This window comes from Rana temporaria, chromosome 10, assembly GCF_905171775.1.
Source record: "Rana temporaria chromosome 10, aRanTem1.1, whole genome shotgun sequence".
Taxonomy (NCBI): domain Eukaryota; kingdom Metazoa; phylum Chordata; class Amphibia; order Anura; family Ranidae; genus Rana; species Rana temporaria.
In genome coordinates, this window is record NC_053498.1 from 130713872 (window position 1) to 130732847 (window position 18976).

General features: G+C 44.7%; 1 protein-coding gene and 1 non-coding gene across 8 annotated transcripts in view; both read left to right on the top strand.

Moving 5' to 3' along the window:
• KAZN (kazrin, periplakin interacting protein) overlaps nucleotides 1–9718 on the top strand; it is a 266812-nt gene extending 257094 nt beyond the window's left edge. For 4 of the 7 annotated variants that reach the window (XM_040326266.1, XM_040326259.1, XM_040326260.1 and 1 more), the window contains 2 exons: nucleotides 2491–2621; nucleotides 8635–9718. In XM_040326266.1, coding sequence (XP_040182200.1) covers nucleotides 2491–2621; nucleotides 8635–8802 — 299 coding nt within the window. In that variant the 3' untranslated portion in view covers nucleotides 8803–9718. Of the gene's footprint in view, nucleotides 1–2490; nucleotides 2635–8634 lie in introns of all 7 variants that reach the window. The other 3 variants (XM_040326261.1, XM_040326263.1, XM_040326265.1) reach the window with 3 other exon arrangements.
• Nucleotides 492–617, top strand: LOC120916669. The gene has a single exon (XR_005744079.1). It is a non-coding gene; the product is annotated as a small nucleolar RNA SNORA65 (small nucleolar RNA).
• Nucleotides 9719–18976: the final 9258 nt, after the last annotated feature.

Here is an 18976-nt window from a genome sequence, read left to right on the forward strand (position 1 = left end):
CCCCCTCTGACGAAATTTGGCTGCCACAAGAGGGAAAATACAGGGGATTTGTGCCAATATATGCCAGCCCCACTAACCCTCCTGTTCCCGTTCCTCTCCTTTCTGCTTCCTGGGTCCCCCTTGCTCCCCCCTTTCCCATTGTTTCAGGATGGAGAGCAGGGAAGAGGCTGGTAAATATGTCACACACTTTGGTGTTGGAGCTTTGAGGTGCACACCCAAATGCAATAGACTGTGCACACCTATGATTGGGATGCCTTCACACACACATGAACTTTAATGACATCCCAGTCTTAGTCCCGATATAACATCTTTGGGATCAGTGCCTGACCTCACAAATGCGCTTCTGGAAGAATAGTCAAATATTCCCATAGACACTCCTAAATCTTGTGGACGGCCTTCCCAGAAGAGTTGAAGCTGTTATAGCTGCAAAGGGTGGGCCAACTCAATATGGCAGGCGTCCCAATACTTTTGGTAATATAGTGTAGAAGCCACCCGCCACTATGCTGGTCTGCCTGTGACCTAGTGTATTCCAGTGGTGAGCTGAGAGCAAACCCCATCTTAGGAAACAGGGTCTTTCCTCATGTGACTGGTCCTGTGCCGATAGACTGGGGACAAGTCTTTACTGTAAACAGGATTTGTCAACCAAGGCACTGACTTTTTATTAAAAAAAAAAAATTAACAGAAAAAAAAAAAAGATAATAGTGTATATTGCAAGGATTTTTTTACATATACGTGTACCAGCTGGCAGTGTGCATGCATGAGCATCTTGTTGGCTATGGAGACACCTGCAAACTGGCAGGGGTGGGAGGTGGAAAGCGGTGTCCTAGGGACCAGGAGAGGGGAGAAACGGATCATTTTAAACATGAACCATGTAATGCAAGTATGGATCCATCTCCTCTTAAAAAAAAAAAAAAAAATGGGGTAATATAACTTTAAACTTCTAAACAGCCCATTCAAAGTTAATACGCTGAAATGCACATGGGGCACACTGCATTGTAGCACAGCACAACGTAATTAAAATGCAGCCAACACATGTAACATGGTGCAGATGACCCTAAATTCTATGCATTAAGCGGAGTTCTTACAAAAAAAGAAGTATACAAATACTGCAGCTGCTGACTTTTAATAATCAGACACTTACCTGTCCAGCGATGCGGGCGAACGAAGCCCCGCTCGTCTCTCCCTCCTCTCTGCGGCGCCGGCATTGTCATTGTGGATTTACAGCCGGGCACGCATTGCGCGAGCCGTGCTGCGCACTGTGACTGGCCGAGTAATCATCTGGGACCTGTGACGTGTCCCAGATGATTGCCAAGAGGGAGGGGTGAACTTCCTTGGGGCAGTGCCCCGTGAGAAGTGGGAGCTGAAACCAGTGGCTTTCCGCCCCCCCAAAATAAATGACATGCCAAATGTGGCATGTCAGGGGGTCACTTTCCCTTAAAGCGGAAGTTTCATTTTTGGGTGGAACTCCGCTTTAAGGTAAAAAACTTTTGTGCAGCGCCCCCCCCCTATACTTACCTGAGCCCCATCTCAATCCGGCTCTCCCAGTTCTCTCTCTCTCTCCTCATTAATGCACACAGCAGTGGGAGCCATTGACTCCTGCTGCTGTCAGTCACAGCTAGTGAGCCAATGAGGAGAAAGCGGGACCAAACCACGCTGGAGCCCCTTCCGTAGACTCCCATGTTAAACAGTGATTTCTCCGGTAACTTTGGGGACCCGGTACCGGTCGTCCGTAGGACTCCTGGACCCCAAACTTGGCACACATGTTGCCCCAGTTCTCCTCTAGAAGTGTGCGAAGTTTGCTGTCTAGGGGACCACCAATTTTTTTTCAAAGCTGGGCACCCCTTATGTATACTCCCATGTTAAACGCAAGTCTAGTCATGGGCACAGTGAGGCATGGGCACAGTGAGGCATGCAGATGGACACCCTAGGCTTATACTCGAGTCAATACGTTTCCCATTTTTTCGTGATAAAATTAGGTGCCTCTGGTTATATTCGGGTCGGCTTATACTCGAGTATATACGGTAAGTAAATTAGAACCACTTTAATTGGAAGACGGGGCAGAGCGTTGTCACCCTATAAAGGAAGTGTCTGAACAAATACCTTCCTGGCAGGATCACCCGCTTCTATTTTAATGACTGCTGCAGATTTAAAATGACTTGGAATGACTCTAGCACGTTCAAGCATAAAAACAAGTATTTAGTGAATGGGTTTACTGCGTAAAGAACAAAAACCACACAAGAATGTTAATAGATGGTAAGCTCTCAGGAGCAGGGCCCTGGGATTCCTCCTGTACTGTCTGCCTTCATTGTAAGTGCGGCGTAGGCGGTTGGCACCATATAAATCCTGTATAATAATAATAGTTGAACACGCAACGACTTCCTACCATCTCTGGGCCTTTTCGATCGGTAAGATGGAACCTGCACACGTGTATGGAATTCTGTTTTTCGGGGTCTTATTGTTTTTATTTCATGCTGTTTTATTCTTCATTAGGTGTCAGAGTAAGTCCTTGCCATTCTCGGCAACCCTCAATCATATCCGACGCATCCGCCGCGGATGGTGACAGGTCGTCAACACCTAGTGATATCAACTCGCCAAGGCACCGAACGCATTCCCTCTGCAATGTAAGACGGTAGTGTAGGTCTCTCTTTTTTTTATTCCTCTATTCCATCCATTCCTGAGCCTTTTCTTGTTTATCTGTTGCTGTCATTGTGCATGCTGGATGCCTGTCTGCATAGACTGGAAGAGGAGAGGATGACGGGTAACGGCCGCGTTCCATCGAGCAAAGTCGCCCGTGTGTCGTTTCCTGGATACAAAGCCGAGGAATTTGAGTTGACATATGGAAGTGAGGAAAACGTATATGTGTGCGAATAAAGGAGCGCGATGATTAATTCCACATCCGCCTCTGTCAGGGGAATAAGCTGCTGCTAGACAAACAACACGACCGTCCTGGGCATCCGAAATAAAACTCCGGGTCCTAATAATGTCAGATGAAATATTTATGAGGAAAGTAAAAAATGTCAAATTAGTATCTTGGGAATTTACACTTCGCTTTTGATTAGGGATAATTGTTGCAACAATAAAATTTAGACTGGATCATTGCAAGTCATTTAAAGCGACAAAGAGAAATCTATGTGGTTTACAAAATTGCCTTCTATAGTCTAAGCCAGTGGTCTCCAAACTGCGGCCCGGGGGCCAGATGTGGCCCTTTGCCTGCTTTTTTCTGGCCCAACAATGAAACCGAATTCCTGTTACTGACATCAACAAGGCAGTATTTCTCCCATTGGCACCAATGATGGGGCACTATTCCTCCCACGGTCACCAGGGGCGGGGGACTATTCCTCCCACGGTCACCAGGAGCGGGGCGCTATTCCTCCCACGGTCACCAGGGGCGGGGCACTATTCCTCCCACGGTCACCAGGGGCGGGGCACTATTCCTCCCACGGTCACCAGGGGCGGGGCACTATTCCTCCCACGGTCACCAGGGGCGGGGCACTATTCCTCCCACGGTCACCAGGGGCGGGGCACTATTCCTCCCACGGTCACCAGGGGCGGGGCACTATTCCTCCCACGGTCACCAGGGGCGGGGCACTATTCCTCCCACGGTCACCAGGGGCGGGGCACTATTCCTCCCACGGTCACCAGGGGCGGGGCACTATTCCTCCCACGGTCACCAGGGGCGGGGCACTATTCCTCCCACGGTCACCAGGGGCGGGGCACTATTCCTCCCACGGTCACCAGGGGCAGGGCACTATTCCTTCCCCAATAATGGAGCACTATTTCTCCCACTGACCCCAATCATGGAGCACTATTCCTCCCACTGACCCCAATCATGGAGCACTATTCCTCCCACTGACCCCAATCATGGAGCACTATTCCTCCCACTGACCCCAGTAATGGAGCACTATTCCTCCCACTGACCCCAGTAATGGAGCACTATTCCTCCCACTGACCCCAGTAATGGAGCACTATTCCTCCCACTGACCCCAGTAATGGAGCACTATTCCTCCCACTGACCCCAGTAATGGAGCACTATTCCTCCCACTGACCCCAATCATGGAGCACTATTCCTCCCACTGACCCCAATCATGGAGCACTATTCCTCCCACTGACCCCAATCATGGAGCACTATTCCTCCCACTGACCCCAATCATGGAGCACTATTCCTCCCACTGACCCCAATCATGGAGCACTAGTCCTCCCACTGACCCCAATCATGGAGCACTAGTCCTCCCACTGACCCCAATCATGGAGCACTAGTCCTCCCACTGACCCCAATAATGAGATATTATTCCCCCTAATTTCAAAGATGCATTGTTTACTCCCACTGACGCCAGGACAATTTCTCTCAAGGGCCATGTCTGAAGGACTGTAAATTGGCCCTTTTGTTTTGAAAGTTTGGAGACCCCTGGTCTAAGCGGATCTAGGGGTTAAGGTACACCGTATTATCTGCTGATGAATGTTCTAAACTGGGGTCTTCATACCACATCGGGTGAAAAAGAACCAAACGATGGAGGAATGGGAAAAAGAGAAATCACCGCTCTAGGATACTAATCAGAAAGTCTCCTCACCTGATCCAAAGCCACGAGTTCTGGCAATGCATGGAATGATGCAAAATGAAGGAAAAACATTCTGGACAGCCGCACTCCAAAAATAAATTGCTTTTATTTTAAAATCAAAAAACACACAAAAAGCATGCCACAGCAGACGGGGCATTAAAGTTTGGTGTAAAACGCGTCAGCTTTTTACTCCGTCTGCTGTGGCATGCTTTTTGTGTGTTTTTGATTTTAAAATAAAAGCAATTTATTTTTGGAGTGCGGCTGTCCAGAACGTTTTTCCTTCATTTTGCGATTGGAGGAATGGGGCTGAAACTTTGAATGATTTTATTTTTATTGCATCTGGATTTATGCAAAAATTAAGCCCCCCCCCCCCCCCCTCCAAAAATTAAGTCAACAGCTACAAATACTGTAAGCGGTTAATTACCTGACGTTTTTGAATTTATTTTGCAATAAATATATGGGGTTATCCAAATTGCATAAAATGGAGGGGATCAGTTTCTCTGTATGCTGCCACTCCTATCCTGGTCCTGCTTCCCCCAGGCCCCTGTGTATTCTCCTGGCCTCTTCTCATCCCCCACAGCTCTGCCGGCTTTCCTTCTCCCTTCTCCTCTCCCGACAGATGCTGCAGGGGTTGTGTCGGTATAGTTTGTGGGGAAAGGGGCGGTATATATGTTATTTCTCGGCCCCTTCCTTTTCTGAATGGACAGAGTTACTGATTGGTACTGATCACTCACTTAGTTCATTTATCACTGAAGCACAGTAAACTGTGTTTACTATGGTTCAGTTTGTGAATGAATGGGAAGCTCTGTACAGAGCTGTTTCTGTCCTTTCAAGAGGGAGATTGAGGGCTGTGCAGGACAGCAGGGAAGGGGCACACTGTGGAACAGTAATAAAGGGTCCTGCGACGGGAGTAAAGGGCCCCAGGATTGGGGGGGTCAGGGGGCTCTTCATTGTTTCTTGCACTGGGGCTCTGAAGGTTTTAGTTATGCCTCTGTGTCTCACTATGCGAGTTGAATGTTCAGCGCATTGCAGTACAGGAGTTATGCATAGACACAAATCAAACCAATATAATAGAATCTTGCTAATGCACCATCATTAATCCCTCTGACATGAGTTTTTGTTTAGTAGTCCCTCGGAACGGGAGTCACGGAGCATGTTTCTAAAGTTATATGCGTAATTTCCGCGTGATTTTCCTTTTTACACCAAAAATTGCTCATGCTTGATTGGGCACCATCGTAATCCTTCGCACAAACTTACTCCCCACTGACTAGCTGTACCATTGTCGGCGTTTGCTTAATGCTCCTGTCCACAATCAGCCGCAGACGATCGGTCCAGGCAGCATGAAATCACTGGCTTTTGGAGCATAATCAGACTATTTTTAAATGGAAATCTCAGTTGTGAATGGCAGTTCCGCTGTGCCTGTGTAGTGTCCGCTGTGCCCAAGTGTCTAAATGTTGCTTGTTGTGTCATATTTTTGATTTCCGGTATTTATAAAGAGCAGACATATTCCACAGTACATTGAACCTTTTGTATATATGGGGCTTACAATCTATAATAACAGTCAAACACACAGCATGTTCAGTTTGGCCGGAATCCAGTTCATCTACCAGAAAATATTTGCATTGCAGTAGAAGACCCACATGGATGAGTGGAGAACATACAAACATTATACATGTAGAACCCAGGTAGTATTGTGTTGCAGGACATCAGTCCTGCAAGACGTACACACAGCACTGATGGGCTGCAGTTCCACTGTGGGTGCAAGCTGCACTGTTTTATGTATTTTTATTTTTTTTACATAAAGCACAGACAACGCAGTGCTTTACATATACATCAGTCTCTGGCCTCAAGGAGCTTACAATCTAAGGTCCCTAACTCACATGCATACATTTGCATACTAAGGTCCATTACAACAGAAGCCAATCAACCTACCAGCAAATCTTTGGTGTGGAGGAGGAAACCAGAATACCCAGGGGAAACCTTTTGCAAGCACAGGGAGAACATTCAAACTCCATGGCATGCCAGTAGTAAACTGGTTAAGATTCAAACTGAGGACCCCAGTGCCTAGTAGGCCACCATGCTGCCCAGCCCTAAAACCTCTCCCACTGGACCTAAAATACACCTTGTATATGTATAACACCAGTCAGCCATGTAATCGCGGTAGTTTGTGCTCCCTCCCCTGCACAGCTCATTTAGTCTGGGGCAGCATTTCTCAACCAGGGTTCCTCTAAAGCAGTGTTTCTCAATTCCAGTCCTCAGGCCCCCCCAACAGGTCAGGTTTTCAGGATTTTCCTCAGATGAAAAGGCTGTGGTGATTACTAAGGCAGTGAAACTGATCAAATCACCTGTGCAAAATAATGGAAAACCTGACCTGTTGGGGGGGGGGGGGGCCTGAGGACTGGAATTGAGAAACACTGCTCTAAAGTATGGGTGTCTCCAAACTTTCTAAGCAAAGGGCAACTAGGGTTCCTCTAAAGCAGGGGGTCTCCAAACTTTTTAAGCAAAGGGCCTGTTTACTTCAGACTTTGAGGCCCATATTGTGGCCAGTGTGGTTAGAAACGATTCCTGGATTCAGTGGGAATAAAGGCCACAGGCTTTGTGGTCAGTGAGAGTAAAGAAATGACATGGCACCTGTGGTCCGTAGAAGGAATACTGCCCCATTGTTGGTCAGTGGCAGGAATTATGCTCCACTATTGGTGTCAGTGGGAAGAATATGGCCTCGCGGGCCGGAACAAGGCTAGCGAAGTGCCCCATTTGGCCCGTGAGTCTGCTAAAGGCTAGCGAAAGGCCCCATTTGGCCCGTGAGTCGGCTAAAGGCTAGCGAAGGGCCCCATTTGGCCGTGAGTCAGCTAAAGGCTAGCGAAGGGCCCCATTTGGCCCATGAGTCTGCTAAAGTCTAGCGAAGGGCCCCATTTGGCCCGTGAGTCGGCTAGAGGCTAGCGAAGGGCTGCATTTGGGCAGGCCAATGTTTTTGGAGACCACTGCCCTAGAGGTTGCTAGGGGTTCCTTGAGCAGTGAGCAACTTTTGCCTCTTGAAGGAATAACCACTGACACCAGTAATCTCTTTAGTTATCTGTAAGGGTGGAACTCTTTCTAATGACAATGAATATAATGAGAATTCTTACCAGTGACCTTCACACTAAGGTTGTACATCTAGAATTATTAGTAGAGGTTCCCTAAACCGGAAAGGTTTTTCAAGGGTTCCTTCGTGTTAAAAAGGTTGAGAGGCTTTTCTAGAGGGTAAAGAATAAGTAGAAATGCTTCCCTTATTCCTTGCTCCCGCAAGCTTTCTTCATGCATAAACCTTTCCCATGGATCTACTTCTCTGTGGAGAGGCCATGTTCATACAATTTGCAATGTCATCACCATACAGAACCAAGAGTCCTGCAATGTAGGTGAGGACATTGAGGGCCCACCTACATCCCGTAAGCATTGGATCGCAGTGACTGTTGGCGGGTCAAGAAAAAAAAGAGATATGTATCCCTTAGAGCAGTGATGGCGAACCTTGGCACCCCAGATGTTTTGGAACTACATTTCCCATGATGCTCAGCTACACTGCAGAGTGCATGAACATCATGGGAAATGTAGTTTCAAAACATCTGGGGTGCCAAGGTTCACCATCACTGCCTTAGAGGAAGACACCATTGGCCATCAGGAAATAATTTTCATGTGATGAATTGGATCTCCAGAGCCTGCCAGAGTGCTTATTCGGACACCAACATTCAGAAAAGTCAGAATTTTGATATTCTGGTCTCCTAAGTGACCATACATGGGCTTGTCATAGATCTCATAGGCACTTTATGGGATGTAGATGTGGGGTATCAAATTCCCAACTCACAAAACAAGTCAGGGGGCTTGGGCTAAGTCACAAGAAAAGTTTTTGAGGGGAACCTTTTATGGTGCAGTTCAGCAGGAACATTGGTCTGTACAAATAATACCCAGCACACATTCACTTTAAAGAATTGCATGAGCCAAATGGGACAACCAAATAGTAGTAGCATGGTGGATATTTTGATTGTCCTTTTAACAATTACATTTGTTATACTCTTGTCTTGTTCTTCCCTTCTTTTTGTTTTAGTCTTTAGAAGATCTTGAAGACCAGAAGAGGAAGAAAAAAAAGGAGAAAATGGGTTTTGGGTCCATTTCAAGAGTCTTTGCACGGGGAAAACAAAGGAAATCCTTAGACCCCGGTTTATTTGACGGTACCACACCTGACTATTACATAGAGGAAGATGCGGACTGGTGATTAGCTGTGGATCAGGCATTTTCCATGTGTGTACTTGTGAGAGGGTGTACGAACCCGTTTACAGAACCAAGTCAAGTGAGCCTTTTACTCTGTCGGGTCATAGGGAGTTTTTTTTTTTTTAATTGCCGCATCGCTAATTTTGTAATTGCTGTAAATAGAGAATGAGATGTGTGTAAAAATGTTCATTGTCCGTTTAGCGATGCCGGTGTATTGTAAAAATTGTCTTTACTGGATTTCATTTTGTAAGGTTTATTCTGTTGGGTTATGTTTTTTTTTGTTTCTTTTTTTTTTTTTTTTTGTTTCTCTTTTTTTAAAACTTGAAAAACTGCTGTGTATTTGTAAATAACAAGAGAAAAAAAAAACCTGTGCACTTTGTGCTTGTAGTGTCTCGTCCTGAACGCTGTTTTCTTGAGCCCATGGTGTAACGCATTCTGTACTTTGAGACATTTCGAGTGACATTATCCTGTTACAGGGGTGTGCCAGCGTTTTTGTACAAAAGGAATTCTATACAGAATCTTTATTTCGGAAAGCCTGCCAGACTTTCGCGGATGAAGTACCAGAATGTACCTGTTTCTTAGGCATCTCGGGCGGCAGCCATTTCCATAGTCGCAAACCCATGACCCCTAAAGCCCCCTACGTGGGCAGAGCCAATGTTTTCGGCCAAGCCGGTGACACCTGGGGCAGAAAATAACCGACCACCACCTACTCCCCTTGTCTGCACATCATCCGTACACAAGATGGCTGCCGCCACACAGAGTGTGAGTGACAGGTGCACTTTTACCTTTTAATGCCTGCCAGACAAAGTTTTATTTCACTTCTATCCTTTTATGTTTTGTATTTTTTTATTTATTTGCATAAATGCACAAAGTTGTTATATCTAAATTATAAAGTAAATATTGAAGTTCTATTTTTCCTAGAGGATGAAGGTATGTTTATATCCTGTGTTCGGACGTCGCTGTCCCTCCCTGTCAGTATCGCAGAGGTCGCGTAGGCTCTGTCACGTTTTTAATGCAGCTCAACCAAAATCGCGCTGATAACTTAGATCATTCTAACGTTCACCCCGTCATGTCTTCCAACCTGCACCCCTTTAACATATCCATCGTGTTTTTAAGAATTGCATTCATGTGTGTATAGATTCAAATCATTTTTGGTGTTTTTTTTTTTTTTTTTTTTTATGTTTATTACGGCACAATTTATTTATCAAGAGACGATAAAAGGCTTATTTAGTAAAGAACTGTTGTGATGGGCAAAGCACATGGGATCCAATCGCAACCAATTAGATTTGTTAACCTGTAAAATATTAATTCTGATTGGTTGCTTGGTTAGTTTTCTCTGTGTTGCCTTATTGCTTAAATAACTAAATCATGTAACAAAAATGTAATATATAGCAGGTTACACTCCTGTTTGTTTTGTTTTTTTTAATACTAAGAATATTTTCAGAAATTACAGGAAATGTTGATCTTGCCAGGAACGCCGTGTCCTTGTCACTTCCTGTGTGAGCCACACCGAGGAACATTTTCCTTCCTAGCCATTTTCTGTAATTTAGCAATTGCCCTGCCCTCTATGTAACGGAGATGAAGAGATACATACGTGTTTGTAGTCCTAGGATGACAGCCATGGCTCCTCCATAGATACAGTGCAGAAGTGATGTAGCCACCCAGGGAAAGGAAATGTGTGATTTGGTAGGATTACTAGGTGAAAAGACTTCCTTTAAAGCGGAAGTGAACCCATCCATTTACGTTTCAAAAAAGTTACATTTTCGGCACGTGTCGGTGACTTGTCGTTAAGGTTCCCCTATCCTGTAAGGATTGCGCCTGCCGACAGAAATCTCCAAACCTCGGACGGCATCCAGGCTCAATCCTAAACATCCCTGTGGATTGGAGGATGTTAAAAAAAGAGCCAGGAGGCCGAGCGAGCGGAGCGAGTCATCCGAGCGAAGCAAGGATGTGAGGCCGACTGGCCACTTTCCTCAAATTCCACGTCGCCCTGGATGCCGGCCGAGGTTCGGAGATTTCCGTCGGCAAGGATTGCGCCTGTGCAGTCCTTACAGGAACCATCTCGTTAGCCGGAACCATATCGTCAGATCACCGGAATGTAACTGTCACGTTGGTTGTGCTCTCAACCAAACCCTCAAACCATCCGATGTCTGGTGTCATAACTGATCACATGTGGAGCATCATGGCAGCTGAGAAGCTCAAAGGCCAAGATGGCAGTTTTCGTGGCTGAAAACGATAGGAGGGTTTACGTTCACTTTAATAAAGAAAACAGATGCAGCCACCACACCAAGGACTAGTAATCTGCAATATATTACATTTTTGGGTTCAGATACACTTCAAGTCTGTTTGTTGTACATGTGAATTTCACCATTTGCTGGCAGCCATCCTGAACCTCTTGTATGTAATGTGTGAAGAATGTAGAGGACAAGTTAAATGGTAAGTGGGACAGACTGCCCAAATCTGGCCCCACATTACAGCCCCACAAGTCTCTTTGGTTACAAGAACTATGTAGAACATGGGACAGTCTAATTGGATTTAGCCTGAAAGAGTTGTCTTCGTAGGCCCTGTCACCATATAGTTGTTGGTAAATCTCTTAGATCTTTACACGTTTGCATTTGTAACACGTGTTAAAGCCCGACCCCGGAAAATAGCCAGCATCCACCCTTGCATTGGGGCACACACACACACACCTCTGCAAGGGTTAAATGCTCGTTGTGCCTAAGGGGTAGAACCAGAACTAGCATTACTTACACTAACCCCCACTGTGGTGCCATTCTCGTCTCCCTGAAACTCCAGGCTGTGGGCTGTCCCCCCGGTATTGTCACACATAATGCAGAGCTTCTAATTCCGCACTATAACATGGAAGGGGCAAGCATGCAATTATGGACAGGAGCCCCCTTAAGGCACTTCTATTGAAGACTGTGGGGCCAAAAATGGCGGATTACACTGAAAAAAAAGGTAATTAACTTCTTTGCATGTAGGACACCAAGCTTACAGCTGACTGGGATTTGAAATGTGAACAGTCACAATTACAAAGAATGACACACTGCATGTTGAGTGTAGCCACACTACAGAAGGCTCAGTGTATATGGGTGAAAAAGGGAGGAACAGCGCAACAAAATACAAATGGAGTAGTATTAAAAGCATTCATTACATTTATTAGAAAGATAAAATGCACGCCCAGTCAGTCAATTTGGAAATGAACAGACCTCTTACTCTACAGACCAAGTGGGCTAAGACCAATCTCCTGCAGTGGCTGTCACCCAGCCCTGGCCAGGGGAAATGGAAGCTAAATACTCCAAGGTTACTAGGACCACCGTGGAATCACTGTGGGGGGAGAGCCTCAAACTAGGAAGTCCAGCTGTCACAAGTAGTCCCATGGAAACTGCCCTTTGTCTGACGCCACTCCTTGGACATGTACAGGAACGTATTTCTAGGGCTTATTCCTCTTCATCAGCCACTACACGCACTGGTCTTTTATTCTGGTCGGTTCTCAAGTGTACATGGGGGCTTAAAGAGGAGGCTGGAGTGACCCGGGAGCCTGTTGGAGCATGGGAGTAAGGTACGTATTTCTTCTTATTTTAGCACCCTAGACATAACGAGCATTAACCCTTTGGGGGCCTCAGGTTGGGCTTTTTTTTAATCAACCCATTCATTTTAAATAAGCTGTCAACACACAAAAAAGTGTACCGGCAGCATTTTCCGTAAGGCAGTAGCCAAGTGTCTTGGCAGCCCCTCTATGTTGGCACCTAAATAAATTGTATTGGGGTCCCATTGGGAGATTGTACAATTGATTGTAACCCATATGGACCACTTAACGACCCACCATACATTGTTCTACAAGGTCCACTGTTTAATTGTGATGCATTTTATTGAACTGTTACGTGCTTGTAAAGTTCAAGGAGTATTATATACAGTAACTAGTGCCAGAAAAGGTCATCTGGAGCCAAGGGCGATCATGCCAAATTTCCCCTCCTAGTACACATGTTCCCCTCCTAGCACAAATCTTCTTCCACTTTTAGCACTTCACCCCCCCCCCCCCCCCCCAATTTCTCCTCCTAGAACAATACTCCCGGCGCCCCCCAAATTTCCCCTTTCAATACAAATACCCTTCGTTCATCGCCTTGAGGCGCCCCCCACCTCACATTATATCATCGTGCCCAGGGCAGCCGACCAGTATAAGCCGATCAGCTAGACCAGTATAAGGTGGGTTCTGTACTGTTTGATCAAATACACCCCACGTGCAGTACCCATAGCAACCCATCTGAATTCACCCTGGCTTCAGTTAAATGGATTTGAGTTGGCTATTCAACTAATTGGCCTCCTTCACTCTGTCGAGGCCTAACGTGTGCTTTACATACTACACACAGGCAGGCATTTGTAGACTTGATGAGCAAAGAAGCGATTCACAAGGAATTTGCACCTCCTATATAGAAAATACACTTTCTGAATGTTTGGCTTCAGTGATTGGCTCCAGGCAAAATGGCTGCTTTCCACAATATAACAGAACAGGCTTCCTCCCCCATACTGTGACCATATTCACAAAAAATTGGGGCCTCATTCATCAAAACATCTACGTTGCCATAGCAACCCATCAAAATCTTGTCTCTCTTCTGCATTAGTGAAATGGAAATCAGAACCTGTTAGAGGTTGAACAGTTCTGCCAACCCTTTTTGGTAAATGAGGCCTAGCATTTTTACAAAGCATCCAGCTCATGGAATGATTTTTTAAAAGCATAATTTCATCTGTTTTATCCATTCGCTGTATCATTGTGTTTTTTTTTTTTCCATGTGTACGCAGTTCTGTATAAATCTGGTTTGCACAGTAAAGAAAAAAAATAATAATAATCTGTATTTAATGGCATTCTATGTTCTCCATTGAGAGTCAGTAATTCCAGGCTGTTTAGCGCTGGCTGGCAGTCGCATGAATAGGTCTTTGGGCATTTTATTTTTTAATTAAAGAGCCTTATTTATCAAGAGACAAGAAAAGAGTCTGGTGCTCGTTGTCCATAGCAACCAAATTTGCTAAAACTTTTTCTTTTTAATATAAAAATAAAGTCTGGTTGCTATGGGTGACGAGCTCTCTTTTTTTTTTGACTGATAAATATGGGTCAAACATTCTCAGTGCGAGTAACTGTAATTTAATGTTTTTCTGAGACTGGTTGAGTTGCCTGTAAACCAGTTTTTGTTTTTTGGGGTTTTTTTTTTTTTTTTTTTGTCCCTTTTTACTAACGTTTAGAAAAGTTGGGTACAAAATGCTGCCGATTTTTTTACAATTTGTTTTTATTTCCTGTCATTTAAAAAAAACAAAAAACCGAATGTCAACCTCTGAAAACTGTAAACATTTGATAACGTTAGATGGTATTTTTGAATTTAGTGCACCCTATTTGAAAGGGATATATATAGTCTTAAAATTATAAATATCGTTTCTTGTTATTATGATGTGTGTGTGTGTGATCACTGGCGAACAGTGGCTTAAGAGTGCCTGTCTTCTGTAAACAATGCGGCAGCCATGTTGCCTGTTAACAAGCGTTCCATAGAATGCAACCCCCCCCCCCCCTGTTCCTTTAGGGCCCGGTGACAGCGCGGTGATGTCACTAGGTTGTAGCGAACTGATAGGCCGATTTGTTGGCCGAGTCCTCCCAATATGGCTGCTTCCACGGTTTATTGCGGAGGGCACTCGTTAAAAACGTCAGAGCTTTTTAAAGGGATCAGTCTGGCTAAGGAACAGCCTGTGGGTGTCTGTCCAGGCGAAATGTTTTATAAAGCTTTTTTCTTTTTTTTCCTGCGTTTTATTTTTTTAACAAAGCTCATGGTTTAGTATTTTTCATTACATGCTAGGAAATAATTCTAAAAAACAGATGTTACTAAGAAGATGGATCTATTTAAGAGAGTGAAATATACATAGTTTAAAAATGATTGGTATCATTAGTTTTAAATATTCCCACCTCTGCGTGGGGTAAATTCTAAAGGCATGGAGGCAAAAACGAAAAATAAAGCTTATTTTAAAATATTATACATTGTACTGTCATTTGTGTGTTCAAGAAAAAGTTCACGTTCACTATGATACATATTATTGCTGCATATGCCATTATGTAATTTCATTTTATTTCTTTATTTTTTATTCAGATTTAAAAAATTTGGGGAAAATGACACGAAAACATCCCAAGAAAAAAAAATCTAACCCACCAATCTAAACTATTTTTATTTTGATACGTCAACATCTAGTTCACCCAAAATATTCCCAGATATTTAAAAAAGCAAAAAGATGCTCTGGAGCGGATGGTATGGGGGGGAAACAAACACAATTTAATTTCCCTTTTATTAAAAACTGCATTTCAATTGCAATCTGCAAATGCCGGAACTTGGTAGTAATTTAAAGGGGTTGTAAAGGATTTTTTTCCCCATAAATAGCTTCCTTTACCTTAGTGCAGTCCTCCTTCACTTACCTCATCCTTCCATTTTGCTTTTAAATGTCCTTATTTCTTCTGAGAAATCCTCACTTCCTGTTGTGTCTGTAACTCCACACAGTAATGCAAGGCTTTCTCCCTGGTGTGGAGAAAGCCTCTTGAGGGGGAGGGGGCGAGCAGGAGTGTCAGGACGCCCACTAACACACACCTCCTTTCTCTATCTGCAAATTAGAGAGCGTCCTGACTTGCCTGCTCGCCCCCTCCCCCTTAAGAGGCTTTCTCCGCACCAGGGAGAAAGCCTCCCATTACTGTTTGGAGTTACAGACAGAAGAACAGGAAGTGAGGATTTCTCAGAAGAAATAAGGACATTTAAAAGCAAAATTGAAGGATGAGGTAAGTGAAGGAGGACGGCACTAAGGTAAAGGAAGCTATTTAGGGGAAAAAAAATGTCCTTTACAACCCCTTTTAAGTTTTGTTGCCTTGCAACCTGAAGGTATTATGCTTACTGTGTACAGAATTGTGCCATAAATGTCTTTTCCTACTTGTGTGATTGGTGCAGTGCTTTTCTAAGAAGTCTGCACTGAGCTTCAAGTCAAATTATAGAAATCTCTCTGCAACCAGAGTTTAATTTTTGGCAAGATACTTTATAGAACTTTTTCGCACCACACACTACTACAGACTGCCACCACTCATCCAAGTGTGATAGGTCGAGGAGAGCTCCAAATGAAGAATCAGGAGTCCAAAGTCTTTATTGTTTAACTGGGTATAACAAGCAGAGTAAAGGACCACCAACCTGTCCTTTGCCCTGTTTGTTGTAACCAGTTGAACAATAAAGACTTTGGACTATTGTGGATTTTTCATTTGGAGCTCTCCTCAACCCTTTTACACTTAGATTTCTCAACTCGGGAGAATGTCCTCGCCTAGGGGATCCCCATCTTTGGGGTGAGCTACTGAATATGGGCCAAGTAATGACTTTGTCCACGTTTTTGATAACTTGTGAAAAATCTGTGTTAAGCACCCATCTAGCAATACCTCTTGGACCACTCATCTAATGACCGTGCCCTTACTGGCCAAAAAATTGGGATGGGGACAGGGTAGTGGGGAGGATGCAGTGCTGTTAGCCGTGCTTGGGCGTAGTTACATAGGTTGAAAACCAAGAGAAGTTTAACCAAAATATATACAAATGGAAAACCTCCACATACACAATATTGGTGAGGTTAGGGGAATCCAACTCAGGATGGGAGAAAGGTGCTGGAAATGGACCATTCTCTAGTAGATTGGAGGTCTTTAGGCCAAATTTCCTAGGTTCTGCAGGTCTCTATAAACAGGGGTCCCCCCCAGAGGTCAAGGTCACCTAGCTTGAGAGTCTTATATATAGTTGAGCCAGAAATAGTGCCAAACGTTTTAAGAGTCCATATGTATTTTGATTCTTCAAGTGACAACAGGAAAACCAAAAGCCATCCAATGCATTTTGGGGGCCTAAGAGTGTCCAGTTGAGTTATCCAAGTGTCTACTGAAGGGGGAAAGTCCCTGTGTATATTAGTCTGTGTCAATAGCTTGAAACACATTGGCTGTCTTTTTTTTTTTTTTTTTTTTTGTGGTCACTTGCACAACCAGTAAAATACTTTTGGACTCTTAACACATTAAAGGGCAAGAAAGGGCCCCAGTAATAAACAAAATCACAAAGGGGCGCAGGAGAAACTTTTTTTTTTCCAGCTAATAAAGGCAAACGCGGGCATCTTGTGGCCACTTTTTAAAAGTTTAAAATGGAGTACAAGTTCCCTTAAACATAAACATCAGGAATTAACATGTAGCATACCCACTAGAGAGCCACTGGTGGATGTGACCTTCTTCCCCCAGTTAGAGCCAGGCACAGCATTTTCTTCACTCTTCCACTGTCTCAAAGGAAAAGTCTAGGGGTGTCTTTTTTAGGTTTTTATTAAAACGTAGAACTTGGATGGGACGAGGAAGCGTGGAATACCCCAGAACTGAACACTTGGAGGACTCCTAACTATCTTTCTGCACTGTACAAAAATGTCATACAGAAACTACGAATTCTCCCAAAGACCAAAAGCTACACAGTGTCTGACTCTCCAGCACATGGACCATCTACCCACAGGATTAGCAGTTGCCTCCTTCCAATATCCACTAGTAAAATACCTTTTGGAGATGCAGGTTCACACCACCATAGGGGGGATCCAGGGGGGGCAACAGGGAAATTGCTCCCCCCAAGAAAATAGCGAGCGGATGACCGAGCGGACGTACAGGCTGGGGAGCAGTAAGAAATCATGCCAGCGGGCTAGTGTGTGACTAAGCGAGCAGGTGTCCTGAGTCAGAAAGCTGCTACCCACCAGAATACGCAACCAAAGCGATGTTACATTGCTGCCATCTTGGTACACTCGCACATGTCCAAAGTAAGCCTAGAGTTAGAAGTCGACAAGCGGACATCTTTATACACCCACCCAGAGTCTTGCTTTTCACAGTTATTTTTATTTTTAGCAGTAAACCCAACTTATATTTCACTCTATAATTTTGAGTTTACTGTTAAAAATAACTGTGAAAAGCAAGACTCTGGGTGGGTGTATAAAGATGTCCGCTTGCCGACTTCTAACTCGGCTTACTAGGGAGAAGTGCGAGTGTACCAAGATGGCCGCAATCCAACATCACTTTGGTTGCATATTCTGATGGGTAGCAGCTTTCTGACATCTCACTGCCCGCCCTCATTCTGGGACACAGCCACTGGCAAGTGACAATCCACATCTGGTGGCAAGTGACACTCTCGGGGCTCCCACTGATTCAGCATCATGGTGAGTTGAACCATTTAATTTTCTATTACAATGTAATAATAAAAATAATGCGCTTCAATCATCCTGACACCATATCAACCATGCCGGTGTGATGATTAAAGCACCAACACCAGCCATTGTCCCGAAAATTTGCCCACAACATTTTCTGCCTGAGACTAGACTCTGGATCTGCCCCTGGGCAGATGGACACCTCTTCCCCCAACTTCCTCCTTGCTCTCTCCTTACCTAAATAAATTCCAGGACTAAGGGCCAGATTCACAAACGAGATACGACGGCGTATCTACTGATACGACGGCGTATCTCTGTTTCTAACTATGCGACTGATTCATAGAATCACTTACGCATAGCTAGCCCTAAGATCCGACAGGTGTAATTGAATTACACTGTCGGATCTTAAGGATGCAGTTCTAGACCGGCGTAGAATATGCAAATGAAGACTTACAGCGATCCCCTAACCGCCCCGTCGATCTAAATCTACGTGGTTTCCGTCGAGTTATGCCGCGTAAAACTAGGGCTGAGCCCTAGTTGTCTTAAGCCATGGTAAGTATGGCTGTCGTTCCCGCGTCGAAATTTAAACATCAACGTTGTTTGCGTAAGATGTCCGTGAATAGCGCTGGACGCCATTTACGTTAACGTCTTAGCAAATGACGTCGGTGCGACGTCAGCTAGCGCAGTGCACGTCGGGTAATTTACCCGACGGAGCATGTGCAGTACGTCCGGCGCGGGAGCGCGCCTAATTTAAATGGGACTCGCCCCATTCGATTGGGCCCGCCTTGCGCCGGACGGATTTAAGTTACACCGCTGCAAATTTCCAGGTAAGTGCTTTGTGGATCGGGCACTTAGGCAGAAAATTTGCGGCGGTGTAACTTAAATCGGAAAAGTTAAGTTGCGCCCGGGCTACGTGAATCTGGCCCTAAGCTAGTAAATGGCCCCCTAGCTAAGCCTAACTGTGACCTGCATGT